Source organism: Anas platyrhynchos, chromosome 20, assembly GCF_047663525.1.
Source record: "Anas platyrhynchos isolate ZD024472 breed Pekin duck chromosome 20, IASCAAS_PekinDuck_T2T, whole genome shotgun sequence".
Taxonomy (NCBI): domain Eukaryota; kingdom Metazoa; phylum Chordata; class Aves; order Anseriformes; family Anatidae; genus Anas; species Anas platyrhynchos.
In genome coordinates this window covers 2,881,364-2,903,984 of record NC_092606.1, presented here as the reverse complement: position 1 = coordinate 2,903,984, position 22,621 = coordinate 2,881,364, and the positions used below count along the sequence as shown (strand labels likewise).

The following is a 22,621-nucleotide window of genomic DNA, read 5'->3' as shown; positions in this document are numbered from 1 at the left end:
TGTTGACTCAGTCTCTGTTCTCTTGTCACCTTTATTGTGCCTGCTTAGCTACTCAGTATAGCAGTCCCTTAGTGTGTCCTGTCCTCCATGGGTTCCTCGGGGTGGAATTGCTAGGTCCCAGGTAAGCACATGGAGCTCACTCATGCTTGTTCTTCATGGGCTTGCTGCAAGACACGGTGATGTGTGCCATGCTGAACGTCAAATATAGATGATTTCTTCTGGATCCTTTTAAAATCTGTTAATCTTTGCAGAGCTGGGACTTCAGCAGCCCATGGTCAATCCCAGCAAAGTGCTGAGCTCCCTCAATTCAAAACATCTTGCAGAATGAGGCCAAAGACTATGAGTTAGGAAGAGGTGTGAGGAGAGCTTTATTAGTATGGCACATATTTAACCCATAGGAAAACCCACAAATTTTACTCATTTTAAGTGTGTTTCACACTTTTTGACTATTTGAAATAACCACATTTGTAAAAACTTCTTTTAATGAATAGAGCTCTTTATGTACAAAGGCAACCCTTTTCCCCCCTAAGTAGAGTACTTTTAAAATACTATTTCTTTTGTAGGTCTGGCTGCTTCCATCGTCTGTTCGTTATTGCTTATTGCTACAGAACCCTAAGAACTGAAACCAGGCAATTTAGATTATACTTTACCTTAAAAGATTTTGCTGATCCATACCACATATTCATCAGGACTAATAAGACAGATAAGTATTTTGATATTTAATGCTAACTGCATAAAAATACTCTGGTGTAAGTGGCAAAGCAGTACAATCTTTGTGTATGAGTGGAGGGAAAGAGCTACCTGGTTACAAATTCTGGCCCCACTGAAGTCAGTGGGGGTTCTGCCATTTGCCTTCAACAAAACAAAGGTTTCACCGTTACGTTTAACAGAAATATTTCACTGGGACTGTTGTCAGAGTGCTAGTAAATATACAATTTTTAAGTCTACCTTCCTTTTCACGTTTGAATGTTTGTTTACCTTTCATGCACTTCACAGTAATTTGATACAAAAATTTATCTTCGATTTCGTTTTATTTCAGGTTGGTTTTGAATTGGTTCATTTTTTACTTCTTGTGCATTTAGAGAACCCACATGGCAACATCTGGGCTAAAAACATGGCAGGAGAATGGTCACATATTTTGTATTGCTGGGTTTTAAACTGAATTAAAGAAAAACAGAAATGAAAACATTTGCATTTGTTTATGTAATTAAAAAAAAATCATATAAAGCTGGGCCCAAGGTAGCTGAGTATATCCCTTTAATGAACACAAACCTTCACCTTTTTTGCAAGCACAACGTAACTGGAGAGACATACATGTCATATCTACCATATCAATGTCATTTTAGAGTACGTAAAAAACCCCACTCTATTTGTCTTAGGAAATATCGAAAACTTTTATAGGGAATTTGGAAAATATTTTTTGGCTAGCATGAAAGGTAAAATCCTGCAGCACAAAGTACAGACATGGGCACAGAGACTGAACAGACGGGCTGCTGTAAAACAACCATTTAATAAGGCATTAAAATGCCATCGACTTGGACACATAAAAAAAAAAAGCTATGAAAACAAATGCCTTTCAAATAATTAGGATCTTATGCTTGAGACCAGTGTTGATCTCTATGCAGAGATTTTCCTGCTGAAATCAGACCAGTCTAAGTCTGATCGTCTAAGGAAGGAATTAGCAGCGTATAAATCGGCTGCTGCTTGAGATTTTTGTTTCTGCCATACGTTCACATACATTCATATAAATGATCGCTTCAGACTTTCTATCTCCTTCTTTCTGTTTCCTAGAGTAGTTTGGAAGACATTTAACTTAGTATGCCAGAATATTTTTTTAATTGAATCTCAGGTTTTTATCATGAGCGTGTGAAATAGTTAATTACTAGCTTTTACTCACACTGTGTGAGTGAATCTGAGCCAGGCTAACAGATGCAGCCAGAAATAGCAACAGAATCCATTTCTGTTCTCAAAAACATAGTATGACTTTGCTTTCACTTGAAGTTATGTACTTGTATTGATTTTAAGAAATAACAATAGTTATTAGCGATAGCTGTTGTGTATAGTAAATCAAAATTTTATAAATTTATCCTTTAATGTAATAAAAAAAGCAACTTCAGGAACAACTTTGTCACCTATAATGTATGCAAATACAAAAGTAAGAAGTATAGTTGACCATTCATATCTGTGTATTTAAGCCTGGGTCACTGCTGTCTTGGTAGTCCTCGTTTGCATAGCTCAATAAAGCCTCACTAATTACAAAGAATGTATTTGGAAGGCTGTGCATCTGTGATAATGGACTTAACATTACAAAACAAAGTAACAGTTATCTAAGAAATGAACATCAGACTCTCGACTTAAAGTTGGAATTTAATAATTTTATCACAAAAGTAGTATTTAATGAGTATTGCTTTTCTCATATAATAAATTTACTGTTTTGATCTCCATTTTACTGCAAATTAAAGTCAATAATCCTGGATAAATTAATGTATGTCCCTTCTGTATTTTCATCTTGTTTCCTGTTCTGTCATTAGTCAACAGTTAACCCCCAAGGCGCATATTTTTAAACTCCTAATCTTTCTTTCAGATCTGTAATATCAGAAACTCTCAGATCTTGTGTTTTTAACATAGAACTGGGTCACATGATGAGAGTCCTGGGTGTAACTTTCATAACCCGGCAGAATAGGAGATCTTTCCCTTGATATTGTGATTTCTTCTATTAATCGGTTTTTATATGACTTTCTGCTAGCCGAGTTTTTAAAGGTGTGAAAACTTGCACTACAGAGGTATTTTATAGATTGCAACCATAATTTCTGAATAAGATTCTAAATAACTGGTCTGGTTATAAAGCTTTGGGCGCAATTTTTAGGTTCCCATGAATTACTGTTAAACCTGTGTTGCCATTTGGCTAGAAGTACATCCCAATTAGTGACCCTCCTATCTAGCAGTAGCAGTATGCAAGTGATTTTTTTTTTTTTATTTAAGTCAGTCGTAAATGATTAGTCCAAAAGAGTAGCATAAAACTTCGAACTAGTCCCCTGCAGGAGTCGGCTGGAGGAAATTAAAGGATCAACAACACAAGGGAAGCACTGAGGTAGGATTGTTCCAGGCTGCAGCCACAGGCTTTCACATGCACTCAGGAAATTGACTTCATCAAAAGCTGAGGATGCAGGCGTGAGGATGAGGAGGATAACGCAGGTGATGATTCTAAATCATGGCTCAATATCACATCGCTTTCCAAGGAGAGGTTTCCTCCCTGCCTCAAAAAAAAGCAGGTTTTCTATATAAAAATCGAATCTTCTCTTTATGAATTAATAAAAGTTCAGCACAAATCTGAGCTATAAATCTAATATAACTTAATAAATAATGAAGACTCAGTTTCGCCCAAATAATATCAGTTGGATGTTTTTTTGCAGAAGTAAAAAATGACTCCTCATAAGCTCCACTGCCTGTCTCCGAGCGTTACTGCCCCGTGTGTGGATTTGTGTGTTTGTGTGCGAGCTGTAAAACAAAGGACTCCAGAGTGCATGGGACTTACAGGCTGGCAAGGCAATGTCTTTAATGCTTTAAAGTAAATTAATGCTGCAGAAATTTGGATATTCTGGGCCTGTGATGAAGCTGAAACCTTTCTAGTGGAGCAGGAAAGAATCAGAAGAGGGGAAATGCATAAATCTACATCTGGAGCCAAGTATGCTGGGAAGGCATAAAGAGATGGGGGAGCAGGAGTGCCAGAACAGAGCTGAGAGCGCGAAATTCCAAGGGGAAAAGTGGGAGAAAGAAAGAGGAATGTCCCAGGAATGAAGCTCTTACCATGTTCAAAACTTTCATCGGAAGTAAAACACTGGAAGGCTATAATCCAAATAAGGAAATTAGAACAAAAATTAACAATATTCAGCTAGTCAGATGTCAAAAGAAATAGCAGAGTTATTGGTGTTAGAGGTTATTGCCAGGAGGGAAAAACTCAGCATGCCCTGGGTAATTAAGCTTCATTGGAGAGCATGGATCCCTTCTCCAGGTAAGAAATGCTTTTATAACATGGCATCTTTTGCTATTGTAATTAAACACCATGGGCTATTCTGCATATGAAGTCTTAAACACTTTAGTCCTTTATCACAGGATTTTACTGGCCAGGCATATGTGTTCTTATGGCAAAAAGCATTGACTGCTATAAAAAAAGAAACCCAAACATTTCTTTTTATTACTTGACTTGCTGTATTTTTATATATATTGAGCCAAATTCATCCCTTGTGTAGCTCAGTTGAAGCCAATAAGGATAGATTTGGCCCATGTCTATATGAGAAAGGTGGTGACAATTAAAATATATTGTTTAATAATGAGAGCTATGGTAGTGAAGTGTCTTTGTGTCTATGAAATTATACACCACGACACCACATTGCCAGTATAGGCTGGGGCTAGCAAAACACATAAGACCAGTTTCTGATGGAAAGGTAAAAGCACTCTGACTTTTATTATTATGATTAAATATCACAAAGGCATTCGAACAAGACTAATTTAGGTAACATCTCCAGAAGTCTCATTTATAGTGTGGTATTTTGCCATAGTGCAAGCCATTTTAAAACATTTCTTGAATGTTATTATATGTGGCTATCAAGGATAGTATGACTGGCTGCTATTAGCAGTAAGTAAAAGAACAGGTTTTTATTTCATTTATACTTTACTGATTTTCAGTAACGCTGCAAAAGGAATGTGCCCTATTAAATGAAATGTGCGGACAGCCATTATTATCACTTCACACTGGTAATTCCCAGCGGTTCCTCTGTGTGAGGCATCACACCAGCACACGAAAGACATCATCGATACCCTGAAGATCTTCAGATCTTGCCATTTTCGGCAGCGAGATAGGCAAAGTTTATTGCACAGGCAACCAGGGCATCTGTACTGCCAGCCAGAAACCATAGCCCTGACTCCAAGCCTCTGCATGTGCCTGCCAGAACAGCAGGCTCAGCAGTGCGCTGCTTGCTGTGTGTGAGCACTGGTGCAAAGATCTCTGGTTCGGAGGGGGGAAACAACTTGGACTCCCCCCAGCCGGTGCTCAGGGAAAGTCGGTGCCCCCAGGGGCCCCCTGCTCCTTTCCGTCTGCTCTGACCCTTCGCAGCTGCCTCGGGGCTCCCTGTCAGTATGCTTTAGGAACAGGGGTGGGAAAGGTCAGAGGAGTAAGAGGGACAGGTATTTTGTTGACCCAAGAGCTGCGCCAGCTCTTGATGGCCCTGCCCAGGAGGCAGCAGAAAGCAATCCCTCGCCCTGCTGAGCTAATGGACTCCAGCAGAGACAGGTACCCCTTAAATGAGAATAAAGTTATAAAATACTGCCGATGTAATTAATTGCTCAGTTTGTCCAATGCTGCTGGTCCTCTAAGGAGTCTCTGATCCCCCAAAAATAAGGGGAAAGAAAATGCAGAATAATAACAACAAAAAATCTTTTACTGTAGTTATTACTCATTCTGAATCTCTTTTACAGAAACCTGACCTTTACCATTGAATTGAGATAATATTTTATTAGAAGAAAGCATGATTCATTGAGTTGGTGAGCTTCGAATCTGTGCAAAGGAAAACTGGGAAGGACACAAAAAAGCTGGGCTGTGGAAAACCATTGCCACACAACGAATCTCAATCTGTGCACAGAAACAGCACAAAGGAAGAAAATATTTCCAAGGAAACATCTGATCATAGCACTGGAGCCAAGTAAGGAATTACTGCTGTATTAGCCTTTCAGGAAAGGGGCACGCAGCGTATGTGGTAGGAGAATACTCTGTCATTTTGAAATTCATAGGAAATTTTTTTATTAGCATCAACGTGATGATAATGACTGGCCCACAGATCTAAAATTCAAACATAACCAAAGAAGTACTGAGAGATCCTGGAGGAAGGGGATGTTTAGTCCATCCTAAATAGGGTAACAGCTTCTTTTCTCCCTTTTTCAACCTTTCCAGAGACCTTTTGTTCAAGCTATATAATGCAGAGCTGTGTTACCTGTATTTCTTCAAATATGATGAGAACAGATGGTGGTTAAAACAAATGAAGTTGGGGAACAACCTAAACCTCTGTACATAACAGCAAAGTTGCTAAACGCACACTGAGCGGTGTCTCCCTGTATAGAGTTCATCATCTCTCACTCATTTGTGCCCTGTGCACAACTCCACACAGGTCGGCCGCGTTGCTTAGCATGCAGAGAGCCGTGCACGTGTTCTGCATCAAAACTCTGATCCTCAGACAGCTTGTATCCACGTTGCCAGTTGCTTTTGCTCTTTGACAAGAAGGTTTTTGTTTTATTTTTTAACTTTCTGCCTTTCTCTTCTCTTTTTAGTTTTCAAGTTCACATTTTAACTTGCATTTCGTTCCTGGCTGCTGACTTCCTGCTTCCTGTTCTCTTGCTGTTTATAGGATGAATATTGATTTTCAGGCGATCTAATTAACCGCTTCCTAGAGGTGAGTAAATATTATTTTCATGTTGTGCATGAGAGAAGCAAAGCAAAAATTAAGTCATCTATCAATGGCTGTAGACTGAATCATTCCTGAGTGCATTTGCATTTGTAAATCCTGAACTTTCCTGGATTTCTTAGACTGCAGCCCTTTTTAAAACCACAGGTAAGAGTAAGAATACAAGTAAATAAGGATTTTTTGCTTTACGTATGTTGATTTGTCTTAGTAGCTGGTCTGAACAAGGATTTAATAGTGGCTTCTTTGCATCTGTAACTCAGATTAGCATTTGTGAAGAGGAGAATGAGCTAGCAAAAACACACTTGGTCCCTCTGTGCTTTAGGGGGCATGCCCTAGAATGGGACATGCAGGTGTGGTCCTCGTTTCTTGGGGTTCAAAGAGCGGCAGGGTATTTATATTTCCAGGTTCTTGATTTAATGTTTCCAGCCTCCACATTTTCAGATGAGGTTACAGCAGGCTTGTTTTCCCTTTTAAAGAGAAACAGCACTCTGTAGTCTGTGATCACTGAACATATGTCACCTTTGGGTGACTTCACCCTGTTTTTTTCTAAGCAGATTTAAGTAGAATCCTGATCCAATAGCACAGCTCGCAGGACTGGCTCTTCCTTGCACTTCTCCATGGGAAGCATCCCTCATTCTCGTGGAGTCAGTGTCGTGTTGTGGCTGGTGCTGCAGCAGCCTCTGCTGCTGCTGAGCTGTGCCACACAGGGGAGAACATTCAGGGAATCCATCAAGACATCAATATTCCAGTGTTCACTTGTCTCACTCTAAATGTCTGGCGTTTGTATTGTTTGAGATTTGCCCTCTTGCTTTTTCATGCACTGCAGTCAGCTTGCACCAACACCTTCCATCCAGTCTTGTAGTGCTTGGGTGACGTTTATAGAGAGTTAAACCCCTCTCTCCTTGCACGTTCCCGATGAAGCAATGTAGAAAAACTGCTTGACATCCAAACATTTGTGTAACAGGCATGTGCTCAGTTTTAACACTGAGTGTAAATCCAGTCCTTCTCTGTGACACTGGGCAGAAATCCCAGTGGAAGTTTTTCCTGCCTCTAACCTGTCTACTTTCTTTCATAATGATGAATGCTGAGAGGGAAAGCCTGAGGGAGGGAAGGGTGGAGCTTTCTAAGCTTTGAATTGATCGTGTTTTAAGAAGGATGGGAAAGAAGAATGCAGATTCATTTAAAACAGAACTTTTATATGGCTGAAATCTTGGATATTTTTCTCATTTTGGTCATCTTTAGTGTTCTCATAAGTAAGTCTTAGACTAAATTCTTACCCAAAGATGTCTAACCAGGTAAGATGTTGTGTCTACTTTTATTTTTGACTTTAAATTGAATTGATTACCTATCCTCACTTCCATTTTGTCTGGCACGTAGCTGCTCGGTAGCTGTCACCTTTGCTTTCAGTCTAGGTATCCATTGCGTGCTGACTGTTTCATATTACTTCTGAAGCACAAAGCAAGTTCATCACCTTTCCAGGATGTCTCCTGATTGATTCCTCATGTCTAGGGAAATCTGCTCTAAAGTTTCAGGGTAAAATGAGTGCTTGGATTTAGTGTGGGTAATCAATGGTTTAAGACTTATTCTTCTTACATTTTGAGCAATTCATCTGTGCATTAGATACACAGCTGATATTAAATACAATATCAAGTATTAAATTCAAAGTTTTATTATTCTCTCAGTAGCTGCTCAAAGGCACTGGGCATGACTAAACCATAATTTGCAGAGTGTGGCTGCGTCATCCATCAAACACAAATAGGCTGTGCTTCATACCTAGCCTGCACACAGCAAAGCCAAGGCTGACAGCCCTGAAAAGAAGACCAGGGCCCTGGCCTTGCCATACTGAAATCTATAAAAGTTTTCCTACCGACCTCAACAGAAACAGGACTAAGCCTTACGATTTTGGCAGGAAAATCTATGAATATTCCTTTTCATCTCTCTGCTGAATGCTGAACTCCAGCATACATTGTTGACTGCCTTACGTAAGATAGAGGCTGTTAAGGAAAAATAGTAGTTTTGCACATACTGTTCTCTGCACATGCTGTTCTCTAGTAAATGTTTGTCAAAGGATGCATCCATTCCTGCTGGCTGAGTCTGAGGCTTTGTACAAATTTGGCCTTATTTCCTGCTATCAGTGTAAACTTCCCAGCTAGAAGCTGCATTTGTCAAGTTTTATCTTTGAAATTGTTAAAATCGTCCTTGGCCAAGTAGATTGTGGTGACAAAGATGGCCATTTGATGAAATTGTCTTAAAAAAAAAAAAAAAAAAAAAAAAAAAAAAGCACCCTTCCTCCACTTTGTGAATACAACCCCACTGAAAATATTCATCAGAACTGTAACAATGCATGGCTAAAAGCCAAAGATTAGTATTAGCTGAAAACTAAGGAAAATGGCAACAAAAAGAATACCAGATGAAAGCTTGCTGGCACTTGCACAGTACTTGTTCAGACCTCTTACCCTTTATTATTTTTCTGTGGAACAAGAGCCTTTTGACCCATTCTAGCTATTCCTCCTGTTCTCATTCCAGTGTGTTTTGTTTCTCTTTTGTCTAAACAAGTTTCTAATTAACATAAATCAAAGCCTAATTTTAATTGAACTAGCGTGATCAGCACTTTGCACTAATTTATATACTCTTTGTTCCCTCTCTCCTAGGGCCAGGTTCCAAGGGCAGACTCGGGGCTGCAGTCCCAGCCTGGGGGCACCTTGGTGCCTGCCCAGGGACCTCTAAGCTGCGTGGGGTATGAGGGATGTGAGGGCGGAGCAGAAAGGAGGATTCGGATCAAACAGCCTCAGGAGTCACCAGCACCAGCCCCTGCAGCCATAAGCCCTCTCCTGGGGGTGCATTTCTTCTAGAAGGAAACCTGAGGAGCTGCTGCCGTGCCTTCTTTACCTATACCATGGTCAACCCCTCATGTTGTGGAACTCCCTAATCAATGAACAGCCTGAAACATACCGTGGGCTGGGAGTGCTGACTTTTGGATAAAGACTGTTCCACTTGGACAGGAATAATTAATAATTATCAGGGACTGGCTTTGTGCATGCCTAGGGGGAGTTCACACCTTTCTAGGGCTACGTGAAGGTCTGGAGGTCTATGGCTGGGGTTCAGAGGCTTCCTGCTGCCACAGGTGCTTTATCCCTTCATTACATTTTGATTCCCCATCGTCCTTCCCACTTTACACTCACAGTCTTTGCTACTTAAAACCACAAAGCAAAATTAATATATTTTAATTGTTGAAAGCCTTTTACTTGAAATCTACCACAACGTTAGAAGCTCATTCTCAGAATTAATCAGCCAGGTAGGCCTCCTGGTCACGACTGCCATAACAAGTTCCCTGACAGAAGGCAAGCCTGCGGCCTTGCTTGGCCGCAGTCACCACCTGGGCAGCTTCTCTGCTGGGCCAGGCAGCCCCTGCCGAGTTTAATTTTACACTTCAGTTGAAATGCAACCTGGGCTGGCCTATACCTCACGGTGCTGGTGCAAGGAGTGGCTGTGAATCTCCTCATGAAACCCATCTGAACTCTTAATGCCTACTGTGACCAAGTGACAGAGCCCAGGGCAGTTTCTCATGTGGCAGTGTTTTTGTGTTAAAGTACATCTCGTGTTGGACACGGCTTTTTGCTTTTGTTGTACGGTTCCCAACGTTTTCTTTGCTGTTATTTTTAATATTGATCCTGTATTTGTGGAAAGGAAATCTGTTCAAAACCTTGCTTTCCCCACCAGCAAGTCACAGTCTCATGATTTCCGTTACATCCTACTATCAAAGCAGTAAAAGCCCTCAAATCACATTGAATTTAGGCTGCCTCTTGTCACAGTCAAGTGCATGGCACCTCCTTGGAGCAGACCCTTGAATTAAAATATTGTAAATTTTTTGCTGTTCAAGCAATACTGCAGAAACACTCGTGGCCAGGGAGGGAGGAGACTTTTTCCTCCTGCTGGAATTTTTCACTATAACCATCCTCAGGGGAGTTCTCATCTTCAAAAGAAACATTCCTTCTATACAAGCTGCAAAAAGAATTATTTAATGACATCATAAATTAATACAGAGAGGCACAAATTTTCCAAAATGTGGAGAGAGAGGAAAAAAAAATTAGCGTTTGCCAAAAACACCCCAGCTCTTCCAGACTTAGGCCTCTCTTGAGCCTGCGAGCTGCCAACGATACCAAATTGAACGGTGGGGTTTTTGGCATGGCTAAAGTTTAGCTTGTTTAAATTTTGGCAAATATTCGTATTACTCACATACTCAGCAAACTGATACAAATATTTGTTCTATTTAGAGTGAGGTCCAAAGGCAGTGCTGGCATCAGCGCTGCTGGACTCGGTGGAACTATCTTTCTCGTGCCAATATTAAATTTGGACATCTACCTTAAAGAAAAACAGCCTTTTAGGTACAGATTAGAATACATCAATGGAAAACAGCCCTCGTGCATAGCCAAGTTTTCCTCGCTTGCTAATTTTTGCCTGAATCTGAGTTGAAATGGGCCTAGTTTTTCTGCACGCGGGCTGCCACTCGCTGTTACGATGCGGCGAGCCACCTAGGCAGAGCTGGAGCTGGAAGGGCCTCCGCACACACCGAGCCCTCCACATTCCTGAGAAGCAAAATGTGTTCCTGCTGCCGCACACCGAACCTGGGCGCGGTAACGTTTTAATGCTGTGCAGGTTGCTGGGTTTGTTTTAGCGGTGGCTGCAGTTTACCGTTTCTAATTCGAAAAACAAATAGAGCATTAACCTCCCACCTCCGGCTCCTCCAGGAGGCTCGGATACTGTCGGGCTCCGCTTCTGGAGGCCCAGCAGCTTGGCAGAGAGCTGCCCCGTGGGCTGGTGGGGAGCTTGGTGCCGATCACGCAGCAGCGAGCGGAGCCACAGCCACCAAACCCACCCAGATGTGAAACACAGAACCGAAGCAGGAACCTGGGTGCCTCCCCCCTTGCCTCTGAGCTCTCTTTGGGATCAGACACAGAAAGCGAGTTTGAAATTTTGCAACGAAAACGAAACAAAAGCAAACAGACGCCACCCTTCCATTCCTTAACTGAACGCAGCCAGAATGCGCTGCGGGGGTGTGCTGGCTGCGGGTCTGTGTTCGGTTCAGATGTGGTGTGTGAGCTGGATGCTATTTAGTGCTTGCTAAATGCTTTTGTAAAGGCCGAGTAGGAGTGGGATCCCCCTAACTTAACTTCAGCCATTTAGAAATGGGAAATCTAGCCTGGCTGAGCTGGATTCCTCTATGAGTGGAAAATATCATCGCCATAGCATGATTCATCCCCTTTTAATCTAAGTGTCTGATCTCTCTCCATTGACTATAAAAGGAGCCCAGCTGACCAGATTAGCATATACCCAAATTTTGGGCATTTCTGTGCTAACTCAGCCTTTTACAACCGGGCCCTGTAGTGGCCATACCATGGCCTGTTTTTAAAACTAGGAGCTCGCGGTGTGCCACGGGGGTTCACAGAGCGCCTGCACAGCACCGAACCTCGGCCGTGAGCTTTACAAAAAGCCTGACGGCCGCGTGTGCCCTCGTCTGCTTCCATCTGAACGTTAAACCCTGCATTAGCTACGGGTTCAAGGCTCCTCTGCCTTCCCTGCATGAGCAGAAAGCTGCCGGAACAATTCTGGTAGGAGTTACTTTCAAAGCTGCCTTAAACCAATAAATATTGCATTAATCAAGAGAAGCGGAGGAAAAATGGTGCAAAATAGCGGCGGTGATTATTCATGGAAAAGGCCATTATTATTGTTAGTCATATTTGTAAAACAGGCAAAGGAGCCAGTCCAGCTTGGCATGTGGACTCTGGGCTCATGACCCCATAAATTGTAGGCTACGGTGGCAGTGCTCGTCTCGTGGTGTTGATTCAGTGTCACGGTGAGGAATGACCCGAGCCTTTCACCTTATGGCTGCCGATACCCTCAGACCCCTGCGGCCCCCCAGCCCTGTAGTTCTTCACCACTGTACATGCAACCGGTCCACGCATAAGTATGGGAGCATCATTTTGCTGCTCCTGTTACAAGCTGCTTTTAACTTCAGTCTAGCAGTGCTTGTGGTCCACTAAAAATAAATAAAATAAAATAAAAAATAAAAAAGGAAAAGAAACACGAAATACTGAAAACAAACAAAAAAACCCTTAGTCTTGCAGCAGGCAGTTAAAGTTTGCTGGTGTCGCTATGGCACGGTTATAAAGGGTCAAGTGTTAATTTTGGGCAAGTGTTAATTGGTATAATCAGACAGTAGGAAACAGAAGACAGACACAGCAGCCAGTAATTCACCACGGAATGTTTTTATACTAATTATTGAAATGCACCCAGAGACAGTTTATAGTAGTAAAATGACTTTATGTTCTGATATGTAAAATAAAATGTCCATGCTATGTAACAAACATTTAAAAATTCCACACCACCTGTATCTAATGTGGTTTCTAATAAAGATTTATCTGTAGTATATATGTTTTTTATCTAACCAATTCTTAGTTTTTACATCAAAGGTGTGTAATAAAAAAAAATCTTAAATAGATGTCTTTCAAAAAAAAACTTGCAACATTCATTTTTATTAAGTATTTCATTCGTAAAAAGCAAAGCTGAATTGGACACGTGGCCTGCATTTGTGATATATATATATATATTTTTATATATATATATAATATATATATGTATATAAATAGCTATTCAGCATGCAAAAATTGTAGTGATTTCCAAAATCCGATTACAAAATCCACACCAGTCACACACATGGTTTGCTGATTTGGTTTAGGACTGTCCGGGTTGAAGCACGACCTCCACCTTAGTGGCCTCAGGGTTGTCTGACTGCGAGCAGCTGCCCTCGTTCACCAGCCTCTCCTCATTGGAATGGATCCATCCAAACGCAGAAGCACCTCCCGACTTCCAAATTTGCATTTCAGCTTTTTGTCTTTGCCCAGGTGGGAAGCAGGGGCAAAAAGCTTCCACCAACCCGCTGTTCACGACTAAGGCTTAAATGCTGCGCTCTTCAGTGGAACCAGACTCCTAGCACCATTTCTGTGCTCTCATCTCTGGGTACACCACGGCAGCGCCAGGATGCTTGGCGAGACGGATGCTGCTTGTGCTGCACACTACAGACCGGAGCTCCAGAGCTTTTTGGGTAAAGTAAATGGGAGTTTGGGTCCATAAGGAGCACAGCTTTCTCTGCCATGTGAGTCGGCTCAGTGATTCTCTCGGCACTCTGTAGGCAAAGCCAGCACTGGAGTCAGTTCAAGATACTTCCACGGTAAACAATAGTAGCAATGTATACACTGGTTACAGATTTTTTACCTGTTCTACAAATATTTGTACACTGTAAAGCCTGACAGGTAATGGGAACTCTTTCCACTCCCACCCCCCAATTAAAAACCACTTCTCTATGCCTCCTTTATGCTGAACACAATTCTTTCTGAGTTAGCTGCAAAAGAAAAAAAAAAAACATAGCACAAAAGGCACATTTCAGCTGAATACGAAAGAAATCAAGGACCAGCAAATACAGAAATTGTTTCTGGAAAGTATTAGCGACTTTTAAGCTTAAACTTCATAAATATATTGCAATAAGCAAGTGTGATTCAATCAATGGATGAGAGTCTGAAGACACTGGGTCTGTTCCTAACGCTGCAATTAATTTGCCGTTTGGCCTGGGGCTTAGCGCTTCGCTTCTCGGTCTCCCACAGCCACGAAAGATGGTGCTGTGGGGGGAAGAGGAGACGCTTGTGCATCGGGGCCTGCTCTCCTCCACGCCATGCTCCAGCTGTACCGGGGAGCCACCGGCGCGGCACTGCAGCTCCCTGAGCCCGCTGCCCCGCACCCGGCACCCGCTCAGGCTCCCCCGGTTCGGGGGAAAGGGAATTTCTGCAGACAGAAAGAGCCTGGGAAGTTCTGCTACAGCAGTCCTGGAGCTACGCGGCTGAACAGATGGTGATTTCCTTTGATTTGGGGGATTCTGTGACTTCGCGAACCAAGTACCGTAAAAGTGAAGCTCGTATTTTTCCCCAGTAGCCAAAATTTGCTTACGGATGTTTAATGTTATAGGCGAAAGCAAATGACTAGCTACTTGGCTTGTTAGTCATGAAGATGGTTTCTACTGGATCAGTAACGAAGAGGCGAGAATTAATTTATTCGGAAGTCAGTGAGAGGCTGATGAATCCAGCCCTCCGAGACAGGAGTCGGAATGCTCCGTGTGCCTGGAGATACGAGCTCTGCACGCACACAAACCCCTCTGGAAAGGCACACTCGTCTCACCGAAGTGCAAGTTACCCACAGGTATCAACGCTGGCTTAACACCGTCCGGGAGCAGTAACGCGAGCTGTGGCACCCCTGGGCCCGCGGAGTCATCCGTCAGTCCAGTTCTCCACAGTCCCCATTCCTGAATGGTACTGCAGCGACGACTCCCTGGACAAGGAGAAGCTTTGGGAGTAGAGGAACTCGTTGGCCGCGTTTAGGTGCGGAGAGGGGGGCTTTCTCTCGCACACAGACGGGTGCACCCGTTCCCGAGGGAAGGAGGAAGGAGGGACGCGCTCCCGGACCTGAGACTGGGACAGCTGGTTGTAGACGCTGAAGTGGCTGTTCCCTGGGGGCTGCGAGCCCTGCCCCGCGATGGATGGGAGCCGCGGCATCATGGTGGTGGCAGTGAAGTGGGCGGGGAAGGGCTGGTAAGGCACAGTTTCCATTGTCTGAACACTGTAGCTGGTGTAAGGTGCGACAGAAGTCCACATATTGCAGCTCAAGGGGGGAGGCGGAGGCGGCAAGTCGTCCACGGCCGGCACACCGGCGATCTCGGCCCCAGACCCAGAGTACATACAGGCGTCCCGCGGAGTCACCTCGCTGCAGTAGGAAGGGCTCAGCATCTGCTGGTCGTACGGCGGCGGGGAACGAAAGTAGTGATCGTCTCCCACGGACGAGGAGGCCTCCAGATAGGAGCGCTTGCAGGGCAGGTCCAGGTGCCGAGCGCTTTCTGTGAACAGAGAAACCAGTGCTCAGGAGCAGCTCCCGGGGTGGTGGCTCTCAGACACAACCCAGAAAGAGCCGCTGGGGTTTTTATGAAGTCCCCTCAGAATCCGAGCAGGCAATCTGGGATTATCCTGCTACATTACCGGTGCTGTTTTTTCAGACTAATTCGCTTAAACCGTTTTGCTTTGGGAAGACAATGTACAATGTCACGACAACATCGTGCTGCAAACGTCGGAGTAATCCCATCAGCCTCAAAGCGCTCTGATGACATTTATCAGGTTAAGTAAGTGACTTGGCCTACTCCTCTCACATCAGAGATTACTTCACGTTCCCCCAGATAACAGAGGTCCCTGACACTGCCGCAGCGTTACCCCTGACAAATTCAAGAAGTCTCTTAGAGGGCCTTATCGCAGCCTTTCTTCCTGTCATTGCAAAAATCACCATACATTCCCCAGAGATTCACGTCAAAAGCTGCAGAAATATCTTGAGATAAAAGAGACCTTTGCCAACCACCTGGCCCTCCCCTAGGCCTCAAGCTCAGAAGCAGCAACCCCATTCCTGCGATGGCCACGGCGGCGTTCGCCGGCCGCCTTCTGTTAGCTGTTAGGAACACTCTCCGGATGAATTTGTGAACTCATCTGCAGATTAAACATCTGCTAAAATTACACATTTGCCTTGCAGTCCTCGTTACTGGTGCTGCTAGATTCCTCATTTGCCCGCGATCAGAGGATTCTCACAGCTTAAATAAATTAGCAGCCAATGAGACATGCAAATAGAAGGATTTTGCTGGGCAGAAATTTTCCGTTTAACTTAAAACATGCCATGATCTCATCTGAAGCTGGATTAAAAGGAAGAGAGCGGAGCTACAGTCCGCTTAAACTTCAGAACGAGTTGATAAGGAGGAAGGGATGCTTACACACAGCCACCACAGTCCCACTAGTCTGCAGACATCGAGATAACTGCTAATGGCTTCATCCTGGAAAGTGCTCAATGTGTGCAACTTCGTTAATGCTAATGGCAGTGTCAGGACATTTCAGGATAGATAAGGGCCCCTCCAAACAAATATTATTAATTCAGCTGATTCTAGCAAGCGATAATTTTCCAGTGTAGCTTCATTCCATTTGAATTACGCATTCTGATTGTTTTTTTGTTTTGTTTTGTTTTGTTTTTCAGCTCTGATTCCAGAGGCTGAATTTGCCTTCTATGGGACAAAACCACTAACAAACAACTGCCCAAAAGCTCAGCTCCAAAGCACGTTGGACACTTTGCAGATTAAGGCCTAAGAGTCAGAAAACAAACTGGAATTAATGGTAAGCTTTCAATGCCCATGCTTTTAGGTCTATTATTTGCTCTAATATTTTCCCAGTTATAAACTCTAGTTACCTCTTCTTTTTAGGCAATGATAGAAGAGCCCTGAATCTCTCTGTGCTGTGAAGGTGTTGAGTGGCAGATCTTGAGTATCTGAGGCTGCAAACTGCATGTGAGCACCATTCTCATACTGATAATGCTGAAGGGTCTGGTGACTCCCGTGAAGTGGGTTAACATCTGGCTTTGTTGAAAGCTGGCCGTGACTGGACACCAACCTCTGCCTCATGATGCTTTTGGAAATTACTGGATATTCTTTGCTAAAGGAGGTGAGAAAAATTATTACTGGTTAGACAGCAATCAGCATTAACAGGAGGGTGAAATATTAGTTTGGCTTCCCTGGAGCATCCCCATCCAACAACTGCAACGCCCTTTGCCAAGCACGATGAGCTCAGCCTCACCACGCTCCTCTGGGTGTGGGCAGGCATGACGACAACACAGAGTGTGTCACTGAGCTAGAGGAAGAGCATTTCAGAGGTATAAGGGCATTGAGCGCCCCAGTGCCCTCAAATACAAGAAAATTGGGTGCCCCCATGGCATTTGAAAAATTTCTTCAAAGTGCAGCACATGGATGTATTCACACCATGCACAGACACACGCGATGGAAGGCTCTCCGGCCACTGCCAGTCGGGCAGGGGGAAGCCCCATGGAGCCCATCCTGTCCTTCTGTCCCTCCTGTCAGTCTGTCCCTCCTGTCCGTCCATCCCTCCTGTCTGTCCATCCCTCCTGTCCACCTGCCCATCCTCCCATGGCCCCACGGTACCTTTGCAGTCGTGCCACGCGCAGGTCGCTGTCGTCACTGCCCCTGAATCCCTTAGCAAAGGGGTTGTTCTCAATTTTCAGCTGCGTTATCTTCAAGAGAAGGAAATCAAGCAGAAAGCATTTGAAAAGAGATCACTTGGTATTTTTCCTCCGTGAGAAGAATCGTAACTCAAACGGTGCTTTGCCTTTGGGCAAGGGAAAGGTTTGCCTTTTGCAAGAGCTGCCTTTTCCCCCGAGAGATACAGAGCAAAATGGTCAAAATACCTTAAAATAGAATAGGCTTAGTATTGGTGGAGCTCAGCTTTTGTAATGGAACTGTGAAAGATCTGCCACTTCGTGAAAATGCTGGAAAAAAAATCTCTGGGCTGACATGAAATTTCCCTTTAAAAAAACCCAAACAGTTCACCTGGCCAACAGCCCCAGTAAATACAGCCTTCCCTTGCCAACCCTGTCCCTTTCCTTTGTAAGGCGAGCACAAACCAAAACCTTACAACTGTCAAGAACACCGGGGAGAGGTAAGTACGTGTCCAGTGTCCACTAATAAAAAATAAAATCAAGCATCTCTTTAACAAAGGATTTTTGCATAGATCATCAGGCAGCAACAACGACCACCTGCGGGGGTGACCTTATGCCAGCCTGCATCCGATTTTAGGGGTGAGGGTGACAAGCAGGTTCCGTGCTCAGATGACTTGCCAAGAGAGCTGCTAGAGCTAATGGCCACACGTTTAGCAACGCTGAAAAATAACCAGCACCAAACCACTCCCCAGAAAAGAGCTGGCTGCTCTCGGTGACGGGGGAGGAACGTGTTGACATGTGAATTTAGGCGGCCGTGAGCGCTGCTCCTATCAGCACCGGGGGGGTCTGTGGGGCACGGGCTGCAGCCAGGGCCCAGCACGGGTGCTCCTGGCCCCATCTGGCCCAGTTGGGGCCGTTCCTGTGCTGCCAGCAGGGCTGGGGGCAGCTCCCCCCCAGCTGATGGGCCACGAGGTGCGTGGGGCCTTCCTGGCTCCCGACCAACCTCAGGTGCACGGCGTCACGGCGTTCTGCTAGGTGGTGACCCTAGCGCCCAGCCGGGCTGCTCCCAGCAGCCCCGTTCAGACACGACACATTTTAACAAGTTTGTTCCTGCTGAAAAAATACGTTTTTTCCATTACTTCACGTTTTTCTTTCTCTCTCCCTCCTTTTTTTTTTTTTTTTTTTTTTTTTTTTTTTTTTTAAGTAATTTGCAGTTGCTGTTAGGCTGGGCGACATCAGAGCTCCCATGTCTGTACAGTGAGTTTGGAGGTGTAATCCTGGCCCTGTGGACACCGAGGGGTTGGGAGTTTCCACTAATGTGAGCAGCATCAGGGTGTCATCAATCCTTGCCACAGCAGTCCCCTGGCTTCATGTGGCCCAGGAGGGAGCTTTGGGCAACCTGCACCTGGGCTTGCTGGCCCTCCGATCCCAGAGCCTCGCAGTCCCTCCTGCCATGGAGGCTCTCAGGTTTTGCTCAGAAGGCCGGCCACTTGCAGGGACACATCCTGCTGGCTGGGCATTCCTCAGCTAAAAATAATTCTGCGGTTTGTTTGTTGTTTTCTTTTTTTTTTTCCTAAAAGATGCCCAGACTGGCATTTCAATCGTTGATGCCCGAGGGAATAAGCAAACCCGTTCTGCTGTTCCTCGGTGCCTGTGATTTGTGCGGAGGGCGGTGAGCCCGTCCCTCGTGTCCAGCCACACCTGCAGGGCTGCCCCGCCACCAGCCCAGGGGTGTTCGTGTGGCAGGGACAGTGGAAATATTAAGTTTATGAAGCACTTCGGGAACCCTAGGGATGAAAGGCCCTATTGACCTGCGAGACATTTTAAGGGGGTATTAAATAAGCTCTTTCGAGCCTTTTCTGGTTAACCATGTTTGGGCAACCGGTCAGTTTACACCAACAACTACAACTTTCTAACAGGATTCACTTTGGTGTCCAAATAGGGACCCCTTTTCTCTGTCACATTCAGGGCTCTGCTCCGAGTCCTTTAACTGGCTCACTAATTGCAAACGCTTGCAAGGACTCTGTGCTTCGAGCATCAAAGGGCATACAGGCATCCTGCTTGGGAGGAAAAGGTCTGGTTGGGTTATTGGGCAGGAAAAATTTCACATCTGTTCCTGCTCCTGGAGGATTTTCCTATGAATGCCTAGAAAAAGAGCTGGTGCTGTAACAAGTGGCAGATGGCACAGCTGGGGCACCAGGAGGGCTCTGGCGATGCTGCACACCCTGTCCCTTTCTTTACCAGTCCCAACATGCTTGAAAAACTCCTCCTGATCAGCCTGGCAGGGCACAATGCTCATGCCCCCTCTCCACCACGCACCCCACAGAAAAACCTCGCTCATAGGACGCTGAGAACCAAACCCGCCGGCACTGCCTCGCTGTAGGGCCATGCTGTGGGAACCTGCCTGCCCTCGGCTGGGCGGCCTAAGCTCCCCGGGCTGATGTAGGAGGGAAGGAGGCACCAGGAGACACAAACACCGCTTTTCCCAGTCCCACTGCCCGAGCCCTCTGCTCCTCCCTCACCCCTCAGCCCACCGCCGGCACCTCCTGCAGCTCATACGGGAGCAAAACACGGTGCTGCCCCTACCACACCACATGGAAAATAAATAGAAAAAACGAACCCTGCTGTTAGTGGGCATCCAGAACCAGGCAGAAAGGGCAGGACCAAGCCCTTTGTGTTTTCTATCCCCCCCAAAACAAAACACAGACACTCAAAGCCCCTCCTGCCTTCATGTCCTAACCACAGCGCAGGCTCGTAGCTGTTTTTTTACGGTTACATTCCTTGTGTGTCTCACTAAACACACATGCTATAATTACTTTTTGCTGTAGATTTATGAGCAAGCTTTACCAGTCATTATTAGATTTGCTTGCTGTTTTGAATGACATCTTGGAGTTTATGAGCGCCCCGATTCATTAGTCCCTGGACGAGCCGGGCTCGCCAGGATGTTGTTACCCAACTCTTTTTCATGCTTCTCCTTAGCTGCATCCTCCCAAATCTTTGGTTGTGCTTAATGCTTGCAGGGCTGGGCTGGGAGCTGGTCTTTTAAAGCAGGAGCTTTCAGTAGCGTTACACACCCCAGCTGCCCTCCTCGGCCGGCCCCAGCCGAGCACAAACCCCGCTGGGCACCCGCGGAGGGCTGAAGCTGTGGGATCAAGCAGCCCCAACCCACGCACCGTCAGACCCAGACGCGCCGTACCTTGTGATTCTGGTAGGAGGTCACCGAGATAAAGGAGGTCTCCGGGAACACATGGGTGCAGAAGGCCGTGTTCTTCGAACCGAAAGCGTTGTTCTCATCCGCCTTCACAATGTGCAGCCGCGGCTGGTATTTATGCATTGAATTAAGAATGATCTGGAAAACAATTGATGCTAAAGTGAGCAATTGAATGTTATAAAAAAAAGAAAAAAGAAAAAAAAAAAAGATGAGCCTTGGCTACTTGACAGGCTTTGCTAGCAGGGCACAAAAGCCCACTCGTGGGCTAAGTTCCAGCTTTGCTTTCAAATTGTGGGGGGAAATTATGTTACATAAATGTGTACGAACCAAGGCAGAGAAGGTATCTGCTGCTCTGGCGAGAGCTGTTGTGCTCAGCTTAGGGCTTTTCTACTAAATTCTCATTTTCTTATTGCTATTGGACAGAGTCAGCCTGGGTGGAAAAAAAGCCATAAATTTTTTTCCCAGCTCACGTTGAAGCTGCACAATATATATAATTCACCAGCAGACTGGTCCATAAAGTTTCCTAATAAATACTTTACTGAGCTGAAAAATACACAGTTTAGCAAAGGAAAAAAAAAAAAAAATTAAAAATTCACAGAAACCACGGGGGGGAGAAAGAAAAAAAGAATCTTTTATCTGCCGCTAAAAGAAAGCTACAAACCAGCAGGGTTTTTCCCTCCTGGCTGTGGAGCTGACCACGCGGGTGGCTGGGGCCGGGCACCCCGCAGCCCCCCGCAGCTCTGCAGGTGGGACACGGGGATGGGTGCAGGAGGGGCGAGGGGAGGAGAGGGAGCACCGAGGTCCCAGGACGCCCTCGCTGGGGTTTGCCGCAGGAGGGGTGAGCGCGGGGCTGCCAAAGCACGGAGGGGCCACTGCGGCATTGTTCTGCCACAAAGAATGGAAGCGCCCGCGCGTCCCAGAAAAAGAAATGGAATTTCTTCTAAGGAATGGAACGGTTTTAGGAAAAGCCGTTATTCCTCTCTCTGGGCAAAGAAGATTCTTTGCGTGCTTCTCGTTTCCTCAGCACACCACGCTTCAAACTTTTCTCCCCTCTCTCCAAATGCCTCAAGGAGCCGCTCCTGGAGCAAGCTTGTCCCCAGCCCAGCCGGCACCCAGCACCCGGAGCGGCTGCAGGACACATCCAGCCCCACGGGGACATGGCAGAGGATCCGGCAAGGAACTCCAGCACAGGTCGGGTCTTCAAGGGCTGACGGAGAAACAGGCAGATGATGGCAGGCACACGGATGGACGGACGAGTGGATGGACGGGCAGGGAAAGCCACAGAGCAGCAGAGCTCCACTGGTTACACAAATGGTGGGTTTAGCCGATAATAAATGAGGATTGCTAAGAAACAGAAGCCGTCTGCTCCAAGCCCATCTGTGGAGTTAGCAAACCCCGTGCTCAGCCGAGCGGAGGTGCCGCGTGGGGCCGTAACGCTCTCCGCCTGCCTGCACGGAGCTGCCCACGGTAGCCGGCTGCGTTATATACCACTTAAACGCAATTTTTATTGTTGACATTTTCCAGACAGCCCTCCTTGCTCCCCAAGAGAGAGAAGGAGGAATTTTTGGCATTTTATCAGCTTTGCATCACGTCTCCGAACCACTTTGCAGCTGTTGATATGCGGGCTGGAGAGCGGAGGGTCGGCTCAGGTTCTGGGTTGCAGCCGTCCCTGCGCTTTCATGTATCAGCCTCTCGTAAAACCGCCGAGATGAGCAGCACCAGAGGGCTCGGGCTTTCATGGGAAGGGGCATTGAAACTCTCAAACCTCAGTAACTAAGCACCGAGGCCGATAACTATGGATTGTACAGGGCAGAGGCTAGGCTATGCTTTGCTCAGCTCCTGTCCCTCGCTACCCAGGCTTGGCAAGGCGACTTGGGCC

General features: G+C 45.5%; 2 protein-coding genes across 3 annotated transcripts in view; one reads left to right on the top strand and one right to left on the bottom strand.

Moving 5' to 3' along the window:
* The window catches only part of LOC106015372 (uncharacterized), a 63,668-nt gene extending 50,382 nt beyond the window's left edge, over positions 1-13,286 (top strand). The window contains exons 6-8 of the mRNA XM_072026248.1: positions 564-5,699; positions 6,322-6,443; positions 9,107-13,286. Coding sequence (XP_071882349.1) covers positions 564-623 — 60 coding nt within the window. The 3' untranslated portion in view covers positions 624-5,699; positions 6,322-6,443; positions 9,107-13,286. The remainder of the gene's footprint in view (positions 1-563; positions 5,700-6,321; positions 6,444-9,106) is intronic.
* Positions 13,287-13,859: 573 nt separating this feature from the next.
* The window catches only part of TBX4 (T-box transcription factor 4), a 34,335-nt gene continuing 25,573 nt past the window's right edge, over positions 13,860-22,621 (bottom strand). For both annotated transcript variants that reach the window (XM_072026006.1, XM_027472171.3), the window contains exons 6-9: positions 20,728-20,880; positions 17,518-17,606; positions 16,773-17,014; positions 13,860-15,393 (exon numbers count right to left, since the gene is read on the bottom strand). In XM_072026006.1, the coding sequence (XP_071882107.1) occupies positions 14,771-15,393; positions 16,773-17,014; positions 17,518-17,606; positions 20,728-20,880 (1,107 nt within the window). In that variant the 3' untranslated portion in view covers positions 13,860-14,770. The remainder of the gene's footprint in view (positions 15,394-16,772; positions 17,015-17,517; positions 17,607-20,727; positions 20,881-22,621) is intronic.